The following is a 23,419-nucleotide window of genomic DNA, read 5'->3' as shown; positions in this document are numbered from 1 at the left end:
CCTACAGTTTAGATATTTGCTTTTTTTAAATCTCTCATGACAAGAACATCTTGGAAAAGGAAAATTTTCTTTGTTGCCAGAAAAACAAGCAAGATTTTATCAGTAAAAATATTGTTCATGTATGTGAGCATAAACAAGATTGTGATAGAGTACATCAAATACCTAATCCTGTATATAGTTCCACACTGATGGTATTTTTGTTATACGGCCATCAAAAGGTAAAGCCTAATTCATGAGACGTATCACTGAAAAGGCTAATTGCAACTCACCTTGTAATTGGTTGATGCATTTCTGGTGAGATGTTCCTGAGTGGACTCAAATCCAGTGTACTCCACATTCTAATGAAAGAAACATGAAAGAAGAAAGCACACACATGAGAGAGTGAGAGAGAGAGAGAGAGAGATAGAGAGATAACACCTTGTCAAGCAAAAATGCAAAATATGCAAAAATAAAAGTATTTAGAAATGGCATGCTTTGTTTACTACCAAACATAAAAGGCATCTAGTTTAATATACAAAGAAAGGAAATTACAAACAAGACAGTTGGCCAAATAGGTAGTCTTACATTGTATATTTTCTGCTAGCAGACTTTCTTTTAAGACTTAATTCTTATCTTTCTTTCTTTCTCATTATAATGTTGGCCATACCCAAGCATACATACAAATAAAAGGCTCTTACAAACTACTATGTGTCTGTGGTCTGCTACAATCTAAGCCAAGTAGATTTGTGTCAAAATCATTGGAAGTTGAGCCTTACCTGACAATGCCATCATAGCAGCCAGCAGCTATGGCATTGATAGAGATACCCTCAGGGGCGGTGGAGAAGGACAGGCACAGCATACGACTGTGGCAGAACACTCGTCCTATCAGATCAGCATTGATACTCCAGAGTGTTAGTTCACTTACACCTGCCGCTGTCAGAAACATAGAGACATCAGCAGAGGCTGAGGTTAGCCAGGGAAGTGGGGTGCAATGCAGGGGCAAGAGGGTGGTGGGGAAGGTAAGGGATTGGGGAAGGTGGTGATGGGGAGGGGGTGGTGGTGATTAGTAACATTCCAATGATGAAATCATCAATGGGGGTCCAACGAAGAATCAAGGTAAAAGTTAGATACAGAAACAGGTCAGAATCACAACAAGAAGAATGCAATACAGGTTTAATCCCGGCAAAGCATTCACCAATTATAGGACGTGTACCGGTAATGAAGCATAAGATATATAACAGATTGTTGAGAAGTGAGAGATTAACCACATTACAAATGAAGCAAAAATGAACACAGAAGACGAGTACATACACATAAAGGGTAGGGAGTAATGGAAGGAAGATAGAAAATAAAAACATAAACATCAGTAATTGCTTGAAAATATGGCATGATGACATTATATAATTGTAAAATGGAAGCAGCTATCTCATCCCTCCAGACATTTTTTTTTAAAGAGGGAGGTGGGGGGGGGGGGGGGTGTCATGGTCCCATACTCCCTGTTATTTCTTCATTGAAAAATACACTGTCTACAGAAGATGAGACTCCATGGATGTGTACCTATGTATCTTGTCTAAGTTGAAAATTAAACTGATATGTTACTTACAGATTCTACTACTTATACTCATCATTTGACACATGATAATTTATTAAAGAGTAAACTTACCAACATCTGAAGCTGATGCAATGTCACCAGAGACCTCGCTGACAGCTACAGCAGTGATACTACCCCCTCGCTTGGTCTCGTCTTTCAATGATCTCACATAGCAAAGTCTAGAAGAAAACAAAAATTGGGTTACATAACTTTTAGCTTACAACATACAAATGCTTTAGTAACCATAGCTCTTTTGACATAGCAACAACTAATGCAACTAAATCAACCTTTATTGCAATTGTTTGAAGCAATAGAGAATTAAGTTTTATACTTTATCAATAGGCACTTGGAAGAAGCATCTATTAATTTGATTAATTTCTTTACTAGTTGATTACTAATACATGAACACTGTGCACAGAAATATGCCTGTAAAACGAACAATAATCTTTGTGGGTCGGGTCAATGTGTAGTGCCATACATAGTCTGTGATCAGTGTGAGTAGCACTGAAACAGGTGGAGAAGGCACTGCTTTATATATCTCTGTTTGTTACACAGCTTTCATCTTGTGCAGAGCACAATCATAGGTATGTCTTTGAACAGAGGTTTATAGTTATAAATGAATAAATGACTTGATTTTGTTTGTCCCATGTGGTATTTTATTCACCGTTTTATAATTTTGTTCACTGGTGTAAGTTTAGAAATAATAGATATAGTCACAGAATGATACATTATTTGCCCAAACGGAATGAGATAACAGCAGAACAGGCAGAGGGAGAGGGTGAAGGCCTGGTACATGTGTATTTAAATAGAATTTGAACAGAACAATCATAGGTATGCCTGTCTTTGAACAGAGATGAAAACCATAGCAGTAATGATAGTAAAAAGGAAGGCTATCTATGATGATGTCATAGGGGAATTACCTATTGAGATCCCAGATGATGCATGTCCCATCTTGGCTGGCACTGACCAGTATGCTGTATGGTCTGCACACATACAAACAGGTGACCGGTCCTGTGTGACCAAGAAGACGCACCACTGACCGGGTCACTTCAATGCTGCTTTGCTGTAGAAAGGGAAAAAAAGTGGGGAAATAGGTCTTATTTAATCCGTATGGAACTATTTATGGATTTATAATTCCACAAGGGCGATTTTTAATTTTGCAACCGCCACCTTTGGAAATCTGACGGAGGCGATTATGTAGCTCATGTATCGCCCACCGACCCTGTGTATTTTGAGCCTTGTCTAAAATGTATCATCAGTTCCCACCTTTGTCCCTTATCCTACCTTCTCATTTTAATCCTTCTAAATGCCTTTTAAACTATCACAACTAAGATGGCTTCTCCCTCATCAATCTTACGAACAGAAATCAGTGTACTTGAAAGTAGAATCAAAAGTCTTTCAATTAAAATTCTTTTATGGTTCATTTCATCCTGTAATAAACAACTTCATCCTGTAATAAACAACCATAGAATGTAAGTGGTTAATTTCATCCTGTTATCAACAACAGAAGAATTTGGAGTTGTTCATTTCATCCTGTAATTAACAACAAAAGAATCTTGAGAGGAGCAGTTGAACTTGAAATCTACTACAGAAGAATTTTTTGTTCAGAATTTCATTCCCAGTCCACTTGTAGATGCATGTGTAAATCACTTTTACCCGATCACAGATTAATGTACATACAGAGAGATGTAGAAGAAAGTCTAGAGTTCTGCTTGGAGTTATAGAAAAATACACAAAAATACTAGAAATAATGATCCTCTCCACAAAAATATTGTTTTACTAATTTTTTGCCCTTAGAGCTTTGTCAAGTTGAGAATCAATTGAGCTTACCTTGTATTGGTTAAACTTGATATTGTATGCAATGATCATACCAGAGGCCATTCCAGTGAACATCAGACGACAGTCAGACACAGAACTGCATGAGGTAATCTGGTGGGTGGATTGTTGGACAGAAAACGTAGCATCAGAAAGACAATAGATCTTCACTAATCAGTAACAACTGTTTGCATTTCATCATTAATTTTACCAAGATAAGTTGTACGCGCATGATTCTGTGACAATTTCCCTGTGGTTATTTATAGACCTAACTCAAATCCTAACTTTAACCCTGGATCTAACACTACACCCTAATCCTTACTCTTAAATCCTAACCTAAAACCAATTTGGAACCCTGCCCCTACACTTTTGACCAAAATAAAGCCTGGAGGAATTTGTCACAGGAGCAATTGTTGATCACTGACACCCCTTCTCGAGCTCATATCATTCATCCACATAGTAAGACCAAAGCCCCTGATGGCTGGCTCCACACTATACTACTGCCTGTATCCTTACCTCATCATTCGTATTGGACTGCAGGAAGTTGATAGGAGGGGTCTTGGCCTTGTGCTTGAGTCTAAGAATACCATCTGAATGACCCCAGGTCAAGAATCCTGACCATTTGATGTCCACTGCATACATGCTGCTCACACCTGAAAAGAGAAGATCCAAATTTAATACAATATCTTGATATATACCAAATATGTCAACAGACTGTATGTTAAGGGCATAACTCTCTATATGAAGGGTATATCAAATACCCTTTTAAATCCATCATTTTTAAAAATTTGAACTCATTTTCTTTCGTATATTCCAACAAAATGCAATCATTTGATAATGAATTTATACCATGATAATTGTAAGGAAATTTATTCACACAAATTCAAGCAACTGTGCGAACCACACGTTTTACCAGTTGTCTCACAACATGAATAAAAGTACCAATAAAATAAAGTGATATGCAAAGAGAGCAAAGGGGAGAGTAACAAATTTTGTTTGTTTTTAAGGTATTCCCTTTTAAAAAATGACATAGGAATAACAAGCAAATCAGAGGGAGAAATAATAGATATTGTGACAAATTACCATACTTTCCATCAGCATTATTATATATGGTAGATTCTCAGTCACCAAAGACAATACAATTCAAATTTGAAGAACATGTTTTCAATCCTAACGGCAAAACAACCATAAAAGAAGTCATCTTTAAATAAAAAGAATAACAGATAAAGCAGAAGGAAGAGTTTGTACTACATACTTTTCTCCTTGCTGTACATGACAAGCAGACATTGGTTCTCAGCCACACCACACACATTGCCTGTAGGTAGAGGGATGAGCTGATTGGGTGCGGTCATGAAAGCCTGTTGCCACTTTACCATGGGCTCGCTGGAAGCAGGGGATCCAAGGTAGTCTCCCCATCGCATCCCCTTCACGTGAGACACAGGCTCCTGATACAGAGAAAATAGAAGAATAAGTAAGAACTTAAAAGAATGGGCTCTTTCAAGAGATGGTCACTTCTGTAATACCGGCTGCATGGGCGTATAAGCCACCTGCCTATAGTGTATACCTACAAATGTATGTTGTGTCTCTTGGAAGAAACTTGCATTGAAGAACCTGTCTAGAGGGGTCATTGATTACAAAGGCCATTCTTTCTGAAATCCAAAGGCCCTAAGACACATTTTGACTGATCTACAGCAACTTGGTGAATACATTAGACAAGAACAATATTAAAATACACAAACACATTCAGAAAAAGTCTGTCTCTATACATGTATTTGTAAATATAATTCATGAAAAAGTTATGAAAATCTAGGTCACCACACTATCTCTTTATACTATTTCAAATATTTTTCATCCAAGCTTAGGATTCACTTCCTCAAGTTTTAAGAATCTGAATTATATCCTGGCTTGCATAATAGTTGAATACCCCTCTGTTCTTAACTCACTGTCTGAAGTCCTTACTGAATATTAACAAGAATAACAGAACAGCAATTGGTATCCTCAAAACAAAACTCCTCTTTATGATCCTCTATGATCCTCTAGGATTCTTATCAAGACTCACCCTGAAGGTGCCCTTGTCACTAGACAATGATCCCTTAGACCTGGAGGTGAAGGAGGTCAAGAATCCCATGTTGACACTGCCCATCATGGCAGAATCCACAATGACCGGATCAGGATCGTTGTGCTGAGGATGGGGGTTGGTGAACAGCTGCTTAGGGGTCTGGCCATACGTCTTGATCATGGTCTCTACGGCACGTCTCTTGGTGTTGTCCTTGATGGTACGTGTGTCACGACCAAAGTACGTCTGGAAGAAGAAAAAAAATCAGGAACATATTGCAAATCAAACATGAACAAAATCAAATATGTAGTGAACTTTGTTCCTGAAGCTCTTGCAATTTGATATTTTAATGGCTGCACCAAGATTTTGTTGTTCTTAAAAGAAGGTTGAAAGAGGATTAATAATTTGTTTAATCAGAATTCATATCTAACATAAATTTCACATCTCTCTTTCTGGAAAGTAAATTCAATGTGATATTATAATAGAAGAAAAAAAGAACAACTCCACATCGCTCCTATTTGACATCCTGTTGGAAATAGTGGGAAGGTTGAAGAAATGTCTCCAAATGGGATCACATTTGGGCCTTTGGCATGGTACAACAATATTTGTAACAATTGCATAAGCGTGTAAATAAATATAGAATCCCGTATCTACAGCATGGTACAACTCGCTATTTATAATTCACATCAAGAACTTACTGCCGGATGAAATACATTGATGGCATCCACTGCATGCTGGCCAAGCTGCTTGTATCCAAAGACCAAGTCCACCCAACTGTGGAGCTTCTGAGTGACGTACGTTGACTCCAGGGCTTGCTTCATGATCTGGACAAAGAGTCTTGCATCATCCTTGGCCCAAGGGGGTAGGATCACATTGTGCACTGTCTCACCGGACTGACGACAGCCAAAGTCATAGCCTGTTTGGGGTGAAATTTTCAGTACAAACATTAAAAGAATTGTGTACATTTCGGAAATGTGCAATACCTGGTTGACTACATCATGAAAAATATTCAATGCTACTCATACAGTCTTATCTGCTCGCTTGGTATCTTAATATAGGCTTCTTTTTATCAATTCAGATAGATTTCAATGTTCATATTGTTTATCATTCCAAATATATATATATATATATATATATCTCTTTCCCCTTATTCAGATTTGAGTAAACTATTCCTAAAGAATAAAATTACAGTATTTCATCTCACCTGCACTTACGTATTACTTATTGCTATAATAACTGATTTTTTGAAAATAATAACAATATCTTCTGTAGCACTGGAATCCGCCTGCTCAGGTGCTCAAAGCACTTAATGTCATAGGCTTAAATCAGGGTTCGACACTTACAGGAGTTCCTAAAATTCAATTTCGGATCCCTAACATTTTGAAATTTAAACATAGGCCCAATGCAAGCACACCTTAAAACAAATTCAATTGGAGATATGTCATAATTATGATTTTATACTGACCTTGATTGTTCAAGAGAAACTCTGGGAGGAAGAAGAACTCAGGAATGAGTTCTTTAACATCCGTGGTAGATTGAAAGGAAGAAAGAAACCAGGAGGTCTGGATAGAATGAAACGTCCTGTCCGGGAGGTCAAAGTGATTGTCTGTAAGAACAAGGAGAACAAAGATTAGACTCTGAGAGTTCATAACATGATAATAATTTTATACATCATCTGAAAAATAATGTGAACATGGTATAGGTTTAAAAAAAAAAAAAGATTTTGCAAAGATGAAATAATGATGAAATAGTTAGCTAAGTTTTATTATTTCATTATTTAAATTTAATCAAACTTGATCCACATTTGTAATAAACAATACAAAATTTAACAAATGGTGACACTGAATTATTAAACTATACCTTAGATGAATATGTATAGTTTCATACCTCTAGCTGGGTCATGGTCACCATCATCAACATTATACACATTATCATAATCATCATTATCCCCATCATTCCCACCACCATCACCATCACCACCACCATCATCATCCTCACTGCCACCCTTTTCCCATGCACACCTACCTTGGTAGTGCAGAAACATCTGAGTGAACGGCGGGAGTCTGACAAGGTACTGCAAGACTGTGCCACTGTTTGAATAGTGAGAACCGTAGTGGTATGGCCCGATAACCAAAGTGCTGGCCTCCTCTCCCATACGGTGGTTCTTATCGTACTCTTCAAGCAAAGCCTGTCGGGAGCAGAAGAAACAAAGAACAAAAAAAAATCGGAATTAAGTATCTTTGCAACTAATCTATTTGGATTTGAATTCTCTCACACATTAAATTTACTGGAGAAAATTTAAATCATGGCAGATATTACAAATGATATTCATTCCAAAGCAATAGGCTTCTGTCTGTCCAACAGTGTTTTAAATGGTAAATATAAAGATAAATATGATTTTGAATCAAACATTAAAAACAACATGATCTGAGGAAGGAGTTTATCCATCTCATATTTCATAATAGAAAAGAATATAATAATTCTGATTTTCAGACTGTTTCACTTCATTTTCCCCAAAAGACAGAGGAAGTATCAACATAAAGCTCTTAAAAGAGTCATCTAACCATCTGACATGTTTATAGTTATAGTCTCTTATGCAAACCAATTAGCATACACTGTACTTTTGAAATCATTAGAAAGCTATTACCTTGTAGTTTTCCATGTATCTCTCCACCCTGTCCTTATTCTGCACTGCCACTGGCTTGGTGAGATCCCTGAAGCACTTCTCTGTGGTCAGGTCTATCTTCTCATCAATGTAGTTGTTCAGAACAAACGGGAAGACTGGATACTGCATGAGATCATTGAATGAACGTCCACCAAGCTTGTTGAGCTGGGTCAGATACTCAAAGTTGGTCATCTGACCGAGTCGCCACGCCTGGGTGAGCGCAAGGACACTGTCCACTTCGATCAAGTTTGGCAGGTCCATGGACTTGATCTGTTGGAAGATGGTCTGACGCTCCTGGACAAGAACAAAGGTCGAGTAGTTCAAGAATTGAGATTTTCAAGGAAGAAGTTCAGAAATATCCTTTTTGCTACAGCAAGATTTTAAATATTAGATCCTCCCCCCCCCCAAAAAAAAAAAAAATATCAAGATTTCTTATTCTTGGGTTATGTGCTTCTTAAATTTTGAGTTGCACCTAATATCATGCATTATATATTCAATTCATACAAAAAAGAGAAAAGAAATACCACAGCTAGTTTTCTGACCGAAAAAATACAGATATTGGTTAATGAATAAACTTGTTGTCAATCCATTTGGTATTTGTAGATTCACTGCATTATTATTCATCTGATCGTAAGGGGGGGGGGGGGGACCTACCTCAGTGTTGTCAAAGCCAAGCAGTAGAGTCTTGCCATTGGTCAGGAAGATCTCCAGAGCATTATCTCTCAGCTGATACCATCTCAGGTGAAGTTCCTTGATCTCAGTGTATGTCCACCAGATGGTCATCAGATCAGTGTCACCCATAGAGACCTGTAGGGTCAAGGATTCAATTGAGAGCAAATTAGGTCAGTGTTCCCATTGAAAACTACACAGGCGATGAGTCAGATATAAACAGTGCATTATATTCATCACCTACCAATCTACTTTTAAGGGCATTGCTTGGCCACATCTTGGGACTTCAGAAAACAAAGCAAAATATACACAATGGCATATATGATAATTCAGGTTTATACATGTATATTCACATACCTGTGAATGTGAAAAGATTTTATAAGCCATTCTCAATTCCTTGAGCTATTAAAGGCAGATGAAGGGTCAAAGATAAAATGTATTCTGCTGCATGAACTTTTACACATATAGCAGATTCCCAATTCCTTGAGCTAAGGCAGATGAAGGGTCAAACATTACATTTATTCTGCAATATCAATTTTAGCACATATGACAGTTCCAGGGGAAGTGGGAAATTGCAGTCAGCAGAAGATATCACAAGTATGTACGTTTGCAGTTCTTTGAGTAACTGAGAGAAAATACTACCCTAAATTTGAAGGTGACAACAAATTTGCTGAGATGATAGTTGAACAAACCTTAGTGTGACTTGCATCAATAGTGTTCTTCAGAGGCTCTTCACCCACAAAGTACATGCTGTTGTTGCCTAGCAGCAGTTCACCCCTGGTCTCAGTGGCGGGTGTGACATTGACACATGTTGATGAAAGGCTGCAAGGGTGACAGAATGAGAAAGAGAAATAGATTAATTCATTAATATATCGTTACAGCTAATTTTTTGAACAAAAAGTTGTAGTCATTACAAGCTTTGTTTGTGATTCCATAGAGCTAAAGTTCACACTTGGAATGCAAGACAAAAAGATAAGTGACTCAGGTCATTGCAAGTGGATAAGGAAGTCCAAAGAAAATAAACATCCTTTATTGAATAAGTTCTACAGATAATTATTGGTTTCTTTCAAACAGAAGGGGCACTTGTGTGCTCTGACCTTTGAAAGTGACCTTCAATTATAGGTATATCATCTAGCAGAAAATACATAATTCAAAATGAAACAATCTACTGGAAATTCTTTTATCTTTTATTAAAGAGGTCTCTTCATGAAAATCTCCATACTGCATAGCCCAGTAAGTAAATTTGGAATTCATCACTAGCTGAACTCTACCTGATCTTTTCATTCATCTGCAGTCTCCTTTTGAGTTCTGATGAGCTCTGAGACTGTGAGCTGCTGTCAAAGAGATAAGCCAGAGGTCGAGAGCACATCTCTCTGTGTTTGGTTTGTTCGTCCGGTAGGAAGAACTTCTTGGGGATGAGGAGATGACATCTCTGGAGTCTTCTCCTCACCCTCCCTGGTCCTTCTGTTGGATCCAGCTGCCAGCGCGATGGGTAGGTTTCTGGATCAAACCATACAGCTCTACAGAAGACAACAACAGCATGTGATGGAATAGGGAGTATGTGTAAACTTTTCTTGTGAGAGATGCAAGTTTTCTTCCCCAGGTGAAAAGCGTGAACCTTGCAATAAGCTATACTGCTTCTCACACCAATAATACAATCACAAGACAAAATGCATATCTTCATTGTCATATAAGCAATATAAGGGATTGAATACCTTAAGATATACATGTATGTTGATGACCTTAAGGTCACTTATATTAGAGAAATGTATATGAAGCATCCAGAGTACTAGAGGCATAATTACTGGTGATATGATATCTGTGAATGTAAAAGTTTAACTAACATCTCTGAAAGACAGTTTCCATATTACTTAGCCTAAGTGAAATATAATTATGATTCAATTATGCATTTTGTGTTCCAAATATTCACATACTACTATCTTTTGCTAAATTACCCAGAACAAACATTTTGTTAAATCTGAGTGGTCTTTGAAAATGTCTATGCATGAGGACCTACCTCTCATGTGTGAGCTGTTCAATGAGATGTTGCCAAGCTGTCCTTACGTCTAGAGCAGATGACATGGCCTGTTTGATGTGCTCCAAGAACTGAAAACGCTGCTTATTCTGGTATTTACCAACAACCTGTTAGGAAAAGACCATCAAAATAAGAGGCTTACAGATTCAACAGAATGATGGAAAATTCACAAATGAGGTTCTCTAACATCTTGACAGAGTCATGCACCTGCTCCAATCAATCAATCAATCAATTGTTTACTTTCTTCATTTTCATAAAAATAAATTCAAAGCAAATAAACATGTATACAACAAAACAATGAAAATATTGAGTAATTAATGTCATCAGCAATGGATAAAAGATGTTTCACTTTACAATTCATATCAACATGAACTGTACAAGATGATTATGGTACAAAATATTCAATTTAGAGAGACACAACAAGTCCAAATAAAGACTCAATATTGTGTTTACTATTTCTTAAATTTCCTCACATTTTTCATTCATACAAAAAATTTGAGCACCGAAAAAAATTCTACCCCAAAAGGTTGAATTTTCGTATTCAAAACCAAAACATTACGGTATCGTTGTACAATAAAACACTGATCAATCAATCAATATTTTGACAATTTGACTAACCTGAGTGACTTCCATAGCAGAGTGAGTAATCTCCCTGGCGATATCACTCAATCTCTGGTTGAGTCGGGTCGCCTTGTCTAAACGATGTTTGTGCCATGCTGACCTTGCAATATCAATGTCTGTCCAAGATGTCCTCAAGTCCTGAATACGCAAAGGAAATAATAAACTGTATCAACATCATTTTTCTTTTGTCATGCACAACCTTTGTGCAAGGAGCATCAATATTCCCAACACAAATTGATATAAGCTTATAAAATTGGTGAAATATTTTCTCTTCTCATATAACATTGTGTGACATGAATTGTACTCATTTGCCGTTGGTAAATAAATAATCAAATCAAATCAAAACAATGTAAGCTAAATGGTAATCTACGGTAATATAACAACAATATTTACAAGCTAACATCATGATTTATCCAACACAGAGTCAAGCTGCTGAAATAGTTGTAGTAATGCGGTTGCAGCAGAGGAGAGGAAATAAAGACAAAAGAGCACAAGAGAATGAAAAATGAAAAAACAAACTAGATGGAACTTCGACTGCGCGCAGTCGAAAATGATGCCTCCGTCATAGAGCAATTTTACAAACCAAAACAGAAGAAATTTTTCAAATTCAAGTTCAATTGTAATCCATTAACAGGTTTTCAGAATATTGTGATTACAAGCTATTTTTGCATACATAATGAGCCCATGACCTTTGACCTTATGAACCAAGAATCTACTCAGTTCATTGGCTCTGCAAGAAACATACATGACCTAATTTGGCAGGAATCCATCAATCGGTTCTTGAGATAACGCGATCACGAGCTGTTTTTGCATACATAATGTGCCCTGTGATCTTTGAACTTTGACCTTGTGACCCCTACATCTAATCAGTTCATCGGCTCTGCAAGTAACATACATGACCTAAGTTTGGCAGCAATCCATCAATCGGTTCTTCAGATAACGCGATCACAAGCTCGTTTTGCATACATAATGAGCCCTGTGGCCTTTGACCTTTGACCTCGTGACCTCAAAATCTAATCAGTTTTTTGGCTTTGCAAGTAACATACATGACCTAAGTTTGGCAGCAATCCATCAATCGGTTCTTCAGATAATGCGATCACGAGCTCGTTTTGCATACATAATGAGCCCTGTGACCTTTGACCTTTGACCTCGTGACCCCAAAATCTAATCAGTTCATCGGCTTTACAAGATACATACATGACCAAAGTTTGGCAGGAATCCATCAACCAGTTCTTCAGATAACGCGATCACGAGCTCGTTTTGCATACATAATGAGCCCTGTGACCTTTGACCTTTGACCTCGTAACCCCAAAATCTAATCAGTTCATCGGCTCTACAAGATACATACATGACCAAAGTTTGGCAGGAATCCATCAACCAGTTCTTCAGATAACGCGATCACGAGAACGGGACGTACGTACGTACAGACGTACGTACGTACGTACGTACGGACGTACGGACGTACGGACGTACGGACGGACGGACAACCCGAAAACATAATGCCTCCGGCTACTTCGTAACGGAGGCATAAAAATAGAAGAGGAAAGGAAATTGAACACAGGTGTACACACACACACACACACACACACAAATAGAGAATTGGAATGATGAAAGATACCAAATGACGATGCTGAAAATGTCTAGATGACCACAACATTTACATTGTGATGCTGACATCCATGTACATCATTTTATTGCAATCTGACATTTGTCCTGGCAATAATTACCCATGGCTTTAGTTTGTCATAAGCGTAGTAAAGTTTAGTTTTGCAATCTGCTTTAAGGTTACGATTTTAGTTAGGGTTAGGCTTGTTGAGTCCAGGGTTGAAGTTATGAATTTGTTGATTGTATAGAAAATTTACATTGTTGCAGAATCATGTGTCATCCAAGCCATTGTAGAATAAATCCACATGGAGTACAAACTGGGTGGATGTTTCACACAGATCCTGAGTTGAACTTATCTCTAAGTTGGACTTAACAATTATGGAAAGCCGTTTATAGCATCTATAAAAATATTTTGTAAAATTCATATTAAAAGGCATAAAATGTTGATTAAAATCATTCATATTTTCTATTATCGAGGAGATTTCATGTTCTTGATGTGGAATTTATAAAAAGTCTAAAATACTTGAACTTGCTCTTTTGAATATATTTTATTTTAAGGCTACAGATGGCTCTCCATAATTTTTAAGTCCAACTTAGAGTTAAGTTCGACTTAGGATCTTTATGAAACAGGGCCCTGGCCTACCTCTTCCAGACTCTTGATAGCCTGTGGATCATCCTCATCAGGGTTGAACGACTGGAAGCCACATTCCTTGAGAACATCTCCAAGGATCATGCCAAACATACGGTCCGTGTCCGACATGTCCTCACGGTGGTTATGGAGCAGGTCGTACAGATACAGCTCAAGCTTGCTGGCATATTGCTGGTGAGGGGAGAACAACATTAATTTAACCAAGGAGTAAAGAAACACAACCAAATAGATGTCAAAATGCCTTTAAACCTAAAATTTGCTCTCCTCTCCAATAATAATTTACATTCTTGAGAAATAGAGGGATATAAATCTATAATTTATCTACAACCAGGTTCATTACATATTTGGTGACTTTTACTCATCCAAAGCATCTTGACAAAAAGAGAATAATTCTCTAAAAACTTTAGGAGCTCATATCAACATGCAGAATCAAGACAGAATACAATGAAATCATGGATACACTATTACAGATCATTGAAGGAGAAAAAAATTCTATACAACACACATAGTCTTTGTAAAGCAACAATCTCTCTAATGAAACACCTCAAATTGCATGGTTTGGCAAAACTTGAACATTATGTTTTTGAGGAATACTTGCTTATCCAAATCCTAAAAATAGATTGAAAAGCACATGATAGGGATACAAGTATCCTCTTTGCAACTCTGGATTGGAACCCTTGTGCATTTATCTATGGAGTGACCATTTCACACTTTTCTTGTTTGAAAATGAAGATGTAAAATAGAGGAATATGTTGTATGTTTGGAGTCAAAAGGATGTTAAATCTGTGTTAAACTGTATGAGTTTACACCCTTCTGGCTCCAAGCAGTCTATATTTCTGTTCATAAAAAAAATCCTGAAAATGATTCTACCTGCATGCTTGTTTGTAGAACACACTTGAGGATCTGTCTAGACTTGTCCACATGAGCCACTTGCAATGTGAAGATCCGAAGTGTTAGGTCCTGGGCTGGAGACATCATATGGACCAGGAGCCGGGCTAGCTGGAGCTGGAGCGTTTGTCGAGAGGACCAGACAATGCTGTCAAACCGCCGACGCCTGATGCTAACAACCTTCTTCTCCTGAAAAGAAGAACAAGATGTAATTTTAAAAGATTACCATTTATATGGAATAATTTGTCTGGATCTTGTGTATAAAAGAACAATTAGGAACATAATAAAATATTGGCTATTTGCACACTACACATATATTTTAACATCTCTACCAGTCTAATAATATATGAAAAAATGTCAACAATCTAATTTCTTGATAATGACAATACTATTCTAGAAACCAAGAGGGATACGATATGTTTCTGTGTCTTTGCCTTTGCACAGTATCCCATTGACTACTAAATTCTCTCGTTCCAATAGGCTTAACGCAGTTCCTGTAGGCATGGATTAAAACCGAGGTCTATTTCGTGGTCTTTTTGGGAAGAGTCAAAATGGATACTTAGGATATTCCTGATAACTGCTTTCACTCATGGGATCCTTACTAACATCTCCATTGTGCATCATCTTGTATACATCGAATAACCAACTACAATGTCAAGCAATCGCATATTTCTTCAACACTGAAAAAAAAATTGCAAGGACATGAATGTCTAATATGTAAAAACACAAAGCGATTTGACTGGGCCTTACCATGGTGGCACCCATTGCTTCAATGAGTAGATGAAAGAGATCCTTAGTGAGAAGAGTTGGGAGGTCGTCGGTAAGTTGAATGGCTGGACTAGAACCAGGTTGGGTCAGGTCTAACAAAGGAATCAAAACAACAAGAACTGTGTCAGAGTATAGAATCATGGACATATATTCTTTTGATATATATATATGTGTGTATATATATATATATATATATATATATATATATAGCTAACATTATTCATACATGTACCCCTCGTAAATTGTGTTTTTTTTTTGTAACTGGAGGAGGAAAGTTGGACAGGTTGAATTGGGGTCGTTGAATATCTTTAGATGTAAGCTTTAATATGTCACATTCTCAAGAGTCATTAATTGGGACAAATCAATTTTTCACACAATTAAACAATTACAAAAGTTGGTAAGGGTATGAATAATTCATTTTTTAACTGTAGAACACAATCTTCTATGCATGCATACTTGCCTAAAAAATTGCCAGATCATGTTTCTTTGCTATAGATGATCTTTCATCACTCATTAGCGAAAAATCATATCACAGTTAAGAGTCCAGAATCATCTAGATAAACTTCATCGTTCTCTTCATCATCATCATCACCATCATGTCAATTATTATCATTATAATCATCTGTCATCCTCTATATCTTCAACTCCTCTTCTAAGAACCATTTTCATCAAATCATCCCTTTATCATCATCATCATCATCATCATCATCATCATCATCATCATCATCATCATCATCATCATCATCATCATCATGATCATGATCATGATCATCATCATCATCATCATCATCATCATCATCATCATCATCATCATCATCATCATCACCACCATCTTCCTCATCCTCATCACCACACCCCCATCCTTACCAGAGTTTACAACCAGATTGACCGCCAGGAGACAGAGCCTCTGGAACCTCCTTGCCATCTCCTGCTCCGTGGCCTGCCCACCATCTCTGTTCCCACCTCGTCCAGATCCAGCTCCTCTCACACCATCTCCTCTCCTTGATCGCAGCAAAGAGTCTAGGTTGCTTGAATAGCGGCGAGCTGTGTTGGAGGGGACATTTAATTTATCAGTTCCCATTCCACTCTTAGAACAAGTGTGTGTTTCAGTTTCAAATCATCGTTATGACTGTTCTATTTGACTGCATTCATTTTCATCTCCAAAGCTTAAATCTAGGTTAAAGCTTTCATAAAATTGCAAGAACTTCAACTGCTTCACCCTCAGAAAAGCATGTGAAAGCTAGTACCCACAATGTCTCTCGACTTCTCCGTCACTTTTCCACCACCTGAATCCCTTGCGAATAACATTATACCTTTCAGTGCAGTGGGCAGTTTTCACCACAAGATTTTCATATTGTAATTAACAAATTTTACAGGATATCATCTATTGTCTTTTTATTAAAATTCAAATGGCACATCGGTAAAGTTTGATACAATGCAACATTGTCCTAATCAAGAAAGCCAACAAAAATAAGCATAAATGGAATGTTGTTCAGTATGTGCATGTCACCTTGGTGCTACTGCGAGAGTCAACAGCAATACATTTTTTCCAATGACCCATTTTCTTCACCACATGAAATTCTGCCAAAAGTATACCTGTGAGGGCATGCAATGACAGGAGCAACTTATCTGTAATAATATATCTGTAAAGCACTTGGAAATGTCATAGATGTATTATGCGCAATGTGAACCCAGAGCATTACTATCATCAATATCTACTGCAATCCCATGCATGTTAATGTGTGTTAGTACCTGCGGCTGACGGAGGGAGAAGTCCTGTAAAGGAGTAGGAATGGTCTCCATGGACACTTGGCACAGAGGTTCGAGGTCTCCTGTAGTCCCAGATAGGGTCGTTGGTGTATGGCTGATCTCTGCTTTTGCTGTGGATATCAGCTGTGGGGTTAAGAAGCAGGGGAGCGGCAAAATGAAGATGACTGTTAGCCCTAAGCAAGGATAAGTAGGTATATTAGTTTATAAATCCTTTACATTTCTGTTTAAACATTATAAACTGTTATGATAACATTTCTACATATTTCAATGCGTAAACAATATTTTTGTTGTAGTATGAACTAGGCCTACAATAGAAATGCTAGATGCATGCAATATTGGGCAAAGGGCAGTAATGGGATGTGTTACAATTTCAAAAACACACAACACCATCACAATAGTGATCCTGACGTGTTAACATCTTTAATATATTATCAACATCCAGCCAAGGAAAAACCAGAGTAACTCTGATGCATTATATATATATGTGACAGCAGCGGATACTAAGCTACTTTTTTCTCTCTCTCTCTATATATATTTTTGTTTAAATCATTTGTTGCCAAACACACCTCTGTACCTCTGACATTAATGATTTCACTGTTTTAGAGTTAACATGACTTTGGAATATGTTTAATAAATCCCAGAAAACCAAGCAAGCTGAATACATATGCATCATTTATACCACTGGCATGAGAATATATGACCAAAGCTGATTTAAGTTTTTATAATGAGATATGTATAGTTGATGAACAAATTGGTTCCAGATAATCCATGTATATTTCCAATGTAGCAAGACTTTCCTTCTCTCCCATCTAAATTATAATCTCTTTAACAGCAGGAACTCAATGACTAGGTTTAATATACAATATGTATTTGATGAAGCCGACATAGGATGATGAATAAATAGAAACTGATGACCATTGGGAGAAAGGTAAGAAAGAGAAATGAGATGAATAATGACCTGCTTCAGGGTTATCTCCAAGTGATTTCATCCGTTCTCTCCATGTGTATGCATCATACTGGCGCTCTGATAAAAACATGTATTGTATAAATATGAATGCATATGAAAACTATGAATAGTAAAAACATTATCCTGTCACATATCAAGTTTTCTCTCGTAAGATTGGACATTTCAATGAATAGAATTCAAAAGCAGACTGATTAAACGTTACACATTCGTTTATCGGAATCTATCTGTTAAGCGCTTAGAGACATTTGTATTAAGCGCTATATTAAAGAGGATTATTATTATTAATAATCTACAATTTTACATGCAATGAGGAAGTACAGTATAATGGTTGCCTGGTTGAAACCATATCAAATGTCATGTCAATTTCTTCTTCTTTCATACCAACATGAAGTAACACATCATCAAAACAATATTATCTACCGGTATGTGTAGCAGAAAAGGCAAAAGATAATTCAGGTTTTGCTTTTATTATGCTTTGGGGCACACATTAATAATTTAATTTTATATTAATGTTCCTCTTCGAAATTGTTCTAGATATAAACAAATGAAATATGTAGTAAGCATGTAAATGTCTTAAAGTTATGTCATTTTGTGTAATGTAACATTTCAATCTCTATTTCACAAAATCAAAGAAAAGAGATTACCCATAATGTCTTAATTATGTACTTGCAAAATTCAGAGTAATCTGTTTGTTGTAACAAAAAGACAAGCTTTAAGGCACACAAAACTGACTAAATCATTGATGATCAGGGAAATACAATATATCTGTCCTGCATTTTGCTATTATGTAAGGAATAGGTGATGTATTTGAAAAGCACACTCTAAGCCTGTATGTAAAAAAAAAAGAATATACATCTTTTCAGCATTTATAGGGCATTTTGTTCAAGCAAGATATTAAAGGGCAAGCAAATGGTAGCCAAACAAAATCTGAGGAAAATGGTCAAAATATATGAAATACCCGAGTAGCTGATGCTCCGTTGAAGGCTCCCTGATCTGGGACCAGCTGAGAGGCTGGAATCCATGGCCTTGGAAGTAGACTGGAAGTGCTCCAGGACTTCCCTGATGACGTGACACTGGACGTTACAGACCAGACGACATGCCGCGGATTGGGTGCCATAGTTATGCTGGAACATCTCCTCCAGACCCCCCAATAGGGTTAGCATATCTTCTAAGTACTGCAGGTACTGATCGCCAGACAGGCTGTTGTAGGCGATAGAGACACACGCAAGATGAAATGCAAAATATGTTTTTTATTTCATAGTCAGGAAAAGTCAGCAAAGCTAGTATAATTGCCCTTCACAAATGGGCTACTACACCCCACCTGAACTACTAACCCTTGGAAAAACAAACCCTTCCTTAACTAACTCATGGACAATTACTTCCTGATTACCACCTTGAACAATTGTTCCCCCCTCCCCCCAATTACAACCCCTTTACTTTCCCTACGATACGATCCTCCTTCACTGAAGTAGGAGATAAATAGGAGGGGGAGGGGAAGGGGGGAGGGGGTAATTGTCAAAGGGTTCTAGTTTGCCCAAGAGAAGGTATTCCAGGTAGTAGGTGTCCTAGGCTACAATCTTGCTCTGATGTACAAAAAACCTCTTCAATATAATATCAACATCCAGCCAAGGAAAAACCAGAGTAACATTTTATTTGTTCACCAGTGAAATATGATATCATATCTCTTCACAAAACTCAAGAGGGACTGTAGAAGGATTAGAATGTCTGCCCCTCACCTGAAGACCCTGTTGGCAATGCAAGCTATGATATGCCTCACATCATCTAGGAGAACAGTCAAAGACCAGTTCTTCCATTCATAGTCCAGGTCCTCCATGGAGGTGGTACACAGAGATGCTAGCGTGTTCGTTGTGGCTTCCAGAAGACCATTCTCTAGCAGGGCTGGCACCAGCTGAGGACCTCCCTCAAACAGCTGCATGTGAGGAAAAGGAACAATTTGAACTCTCATAATCTAAGTGACTTTTTCTGTATTAAAATGTCATGTCTGCAATACAAATCGTCAACCTCTTATAAGGCACTGTCTTATCATTTACAATTTTTGTTGATGTAAAGTTATCAAAGACAATAATATCCATCAGCTGTACAGATGATGCAATAATCAGTTTTACCAAAATTGGCTTCATGTTTATATTGATTAAAAATTGTGAACATCACATACACATACACAATACAATATTGTTTAAACACATATTTTGTTTTCTGTTCAATAATCTACCTTCTTTACTTATTATAAATTATCAGATGCTGTTTCTCTTTTAATAAATCAGTTATCGTTAAAATGTAATCTGACCTAGTACAGTTACATTCATAAGTTTGGGGTAATCATAGCATGCACTTCTGGCAACCTTGAAATTTAGTTGCAAGCTTTTAAGGTTGGGAGAAACTGAAGCTATATGTTAGTTTGGCCTGGCAAGGATCATAAGGACTCACATGTAATACTGCACATAAAATGCTATGGCAGAGCTTAGCATCGTGGGTGGAGTTCTCCATGAGAGAACAGATAAGAACCACAGAGAGCTGTCTGAACCGAGGGAGGTCTTGAATCAAGGCTAGGTCAAGTCTGTCAAGAGAAAAGGATAACATAAATTCCATAAACATATTCAGAAAGTGTATAGTGAGACAGTTGTATAATATTGCTTACTGCAGGTTAGGTTGAAAAACAAATATGAGAATCCAGTCATATTAAGATTTTCTAAAGCTTTTAGAATTTGAGTCCTAATCTATACATGTGAACTAGAAGTTTTTTCCAAGGAGCTACTTTTTAGTACAAAATTACTGAAAGAAGTTTCATGTAGTGAAAAGAGGAGAAAGACAAAATCAAGACAGTGATATCCTAGAACTCATAACATAGAAATGCATGTGTTTGCATGAGTGAAACCTGTAATAATCAGAACATGGGAAAATATCACAAATTTATGGAAGTGGTCTGAGAATGAGTCAAAGTTGACTTCATTATTTCAATCTAGAAACAAATATAACAGTATCAAACAATTGACAGTAAGTTTGTCCAATTGGAACAAAAAAAATACCAGTAACAATTTAAAGAAATACATGTACATCACTTCCTCTGTTCTTAAATTCAATTTTTTTTTTCTTCTCTAGGGAATGTTGAATGTCTTACTCTTCATTGAGATCCACAGGTTTGCCGAAGGTGATAGTGAGACATGCTTCAGCTAGTTCCTGTGTGGCAGGGTACTGATGAAGCTGATTAGCAAGCTGATGGAAGCCTTGCATCCGAAGGAAGCTGGACAGCTGAGCTTCATTAGCACGGTGGAAGTACACATCAAGCAGCTGCAACAACAAAAACAAAAGAGTTGGAGAGATTTCCATGGAGGAATACAACCTGAGGCTAGGCATTTATGCATTCTCTAAGATATATTTACTTCGGGGAGGAATCATCGATAGTGATAATGATAAAAATGAGGCCTGATAAAGCAATTCACTTTTACATTTCTATACATTACTATTTGTATACCAAACAAGGGTAATGTGTACATATAAGATATTCAAATGAATATTAATCTTTGTTAGAGATTAATTATAGTAGACGATTATGCAAAGATATACTACATGAACATTCAGATGAAGTCTGCATACGATACTTCACATCATGTATCATTGAAATTTTGTTAACATTAAATTTGAATTAAATTTAATAATTTTACAATAAAAATCAAGCACCAATAGACAAACAAAAATCAGTGGGATGTGACAACAGATCCTCTCTAACCTTAACAACACTCGTTCGTATCTCCTCTGAGTGATGGTGTGCTAAGACGATGAGGGTCTCTGGTTTAAGCACAATCCCCAAGACCTTATCCAGCTTGGACTCCGAGATGAAGATGAGGCATTCAGCCAGGAGGTCTAGCAGGCCAGAGCAGAGTCGATTCAATGTGATGTCACGACTGCTGGCATCTAGGCTGTCAAAGCTTGAGACTGCCAGGTTACCATCATCCTCTACCATTGTGGTCTTGTCCCCCGAGGAGCGGTCCTTAGATTCTGAAAGGAAGTCTTCATCTGAGGGCGATGTTGCAATATCATCTTCTGAGAGAGGCAGATCAATGAATTATGAAAACACATTAGAATCAAAATCTGCTAAATTCTCATCATAGACACCATACATTGCACAAAATTTTATCAAGGTATACAAAAAAATTAGAATAATGTCTAAGGTCACTTCAGATCAGCAGCTTACAATAGAAAGTATCTATCAAAATAGAAAAATCTGCTCCTTTGGCTCATCAAAACTGTACATAGGGTTTAGGAAGGATCAAAATTACAAAAAAAGAGGTTGTACCTCTTTGAGAGAGGTCCATAGACGCATCCTCGGGTATGGCAGCCAGTTGCATACCAGCGAAGTTCACACTCTGTGTTCTCCGTTCTCTTACAGTCGGTGACTTTCTCTTTACACCAGGGCCTGCATCATCTTCACCAACATCATCATCGATACCTTCCCCACCTTCCTCATCACCATTTATATGGCAAGCCTTGTGGCCAAGTCCTGCCTCCTCCTCCTCCTCCTCCTCTTTCCTCTGCTCATCTCCACTTGATAAGATCTCACTCTCTCCTGAGGTTGAAGATGATGGTGATGATGAGATTTCATCACTGGTATCGGTGGAAGAAGAATCGGAAGAACTTCTCCTTCTTCGCTCTCTCCCATAATGTCTACCATCTGTTGAATCTTTTGGAGTCCTTTTCTTATGATGGCTGCTTTTTAGTGTCCTTCCACCATCCACTTCATCACCTCCTCCTCCTACGTTCACATCCTCCTCTGCATCTTTTCTTGGCGTATGGACCTCCTCTTGAGATGGGGGGTTGTTGACTGCATTCTGGATGGAAACAGCCTTGTCACCATCCGAGTGCTCAACAGGTGACTGATATTTCACTGAATTCTCTGTAATTTAAACAAAAGATAGAGAGAGAGAGAGAGAGAGAAGAAGAGATATGTTATTCACAGTAAATACCAAATACCCAGAATATTTTTGTCAATATGTATTTTTACTTCCAACTTTAGTAAGCAATTGGAAACATTTAGCAAAGAATCAACATAATTGGAGAAAACAAGTTTCTATATCATCTCAATCTGCTAAGTGTGTCAAACAGTAAACTTTCCAACAGAACTTGAATGCAAAGAGTGAATCTCTAAAATATCTTCTGCAATGTAATATACAATGGACCTGTTTGTTTCATGTTTAATTAGAGTTAAACAAAATGAAGCATCAAAACTTCATTTAATAAAGTGACAGTCACACAAAACTTGATAGGAAAGGTTCCAAAATAACCAGACATCATTAGGAAGATGAAAATACTGAAATACAAAAGC

The 23,419-nt window shown here is 37.3% G+C and overlaps 1 protein-coding gene across 6 annotated transcripts in view; it reads right to left on the bottom strand.

Moving 5' to 3' along the window:
- Positions 1-23,419, bottom strand: part of LOC105447140 (lysosomal-trafficking regulator) — a 74,640-nt gene that overhangs the window by 3,526 nt on the left and 47,695 nt on the right. For 2 of the 6 annotated variants that reach the window (XM_030998892.1, XM_030998897.1), the window contains 29 exons: positions 22,394-22,990; positions 21,827-22,140; positions 21,218-21,387; positions 20,527-20,656; positions 19,815-20,008; positions 19,037-19,278; positions 18,070-18,135; positions 17,094-17,234; positions 16,209-16,385; positions 15,324-15,433; positions 14,556-14,762; positions 13,680-13,856; positions 11,429-11,569; positions 10,793-10,917; positions 10,047-10,295; positions 9,468-9,597; positions 8,761-8,913; positions 8,089-8,400; positions 7,467-7,629; positions 6,907-7,047; positions 6,140-6,357; positions 5,445-5,687; positions 4,641-4,830; positions 3,902-4,038; positions 3,401-3,499; positions 2,491-2,633; positions 1,643-1,749; positions 756-942; positions 270-338 (listed from right to left, as the gene is read on the bottom strand). In XM_030998892.1, the coding sequence (XP_030854752.1) occupies positions 270-338; positions 756-942; positions 1,643-1,749; positions 2,491-2,633; positions 3,401-3,499; positions 3,902-4,038; positions 4,641-4,830; positions 5,445-5,687; positions 6,140-6,357; positions 6,907-7,047; positions 7,467-7,629; positions 8,089-8,400; positions 8,761-8,913; positions 9,468-9,597; positions 10,047-10,295; positions 10,793-10,917; positions 11,429-11,569; positions 13,680-13,856; positions 14,556-14,762; positions 15,324-15,433; positions 16,209-16,385; positions 17,094-17,234; positions 18,070-18,135; positions 19,037-19,278; positions 19,815-20,008; positions 20,527-20,656; positions 21,218-21,387; positions 21,827-22,140; positions 22,394-22,990 (5,332 nt within the window). The remainder of the gene's footprint in view (positions 1-269; positions 339-755; positions 943-1,642; positions 1,750-2,490; positions 2,634-3,400; positions 3,500-3,901; positions 4,039-4,640; positions 4,831-5,444; positions 5,688-6,139; positions 6,358-6,906; positions 7,048-7,466; positions 7,630-8,088; positions 8,401-8,760; positions 8,914-9,467; positions 9,598-10,046; positions 10,296-10,792; positions 10,918-11,428; positions 11,570-13,679; positions 13,857-14,555; positions 14,763-15,323; positions 15,434-16,208; positions 16,386-17,093; positions 17,235-18,069; positions 18,136-19,036; positions 19,279-19,814; positions 20,009-20,526; positions 20,657-21,217; positions 21,388-21,826; positions 22,141-22,393; positions 22,991-23,419) is intronic. The other 4 variants (XM_030998893.1, XM_030998895.1, XM_030998894.1 and 1 more) reach the window with 4 other exon arrangements.

This window comes from Strongylocentrotus purpuratus, unplaced genomic scaffold, assembly GCF_000002235.5.
Source record: "Strongylocentrotus purpuratus isolate Spur 01 unplaced genomic scaffold, Spur_5.0 spur5_scaffold_5, whole genome shotgun sequence".
Classification (NCBI taxonomy): Eukaryota; Metazoa; Echinodermata; class Echinoidea; order Camarodonta; family Strongylocentrotidae; genus Strongylocentrotus; species Strongylocentrotus purpuratus.
The sequence above is the reverse complement of the archived record's forward strand: the minus strand, read 5'-3'. Positions and strand labels throughout refer to the sequence as shown.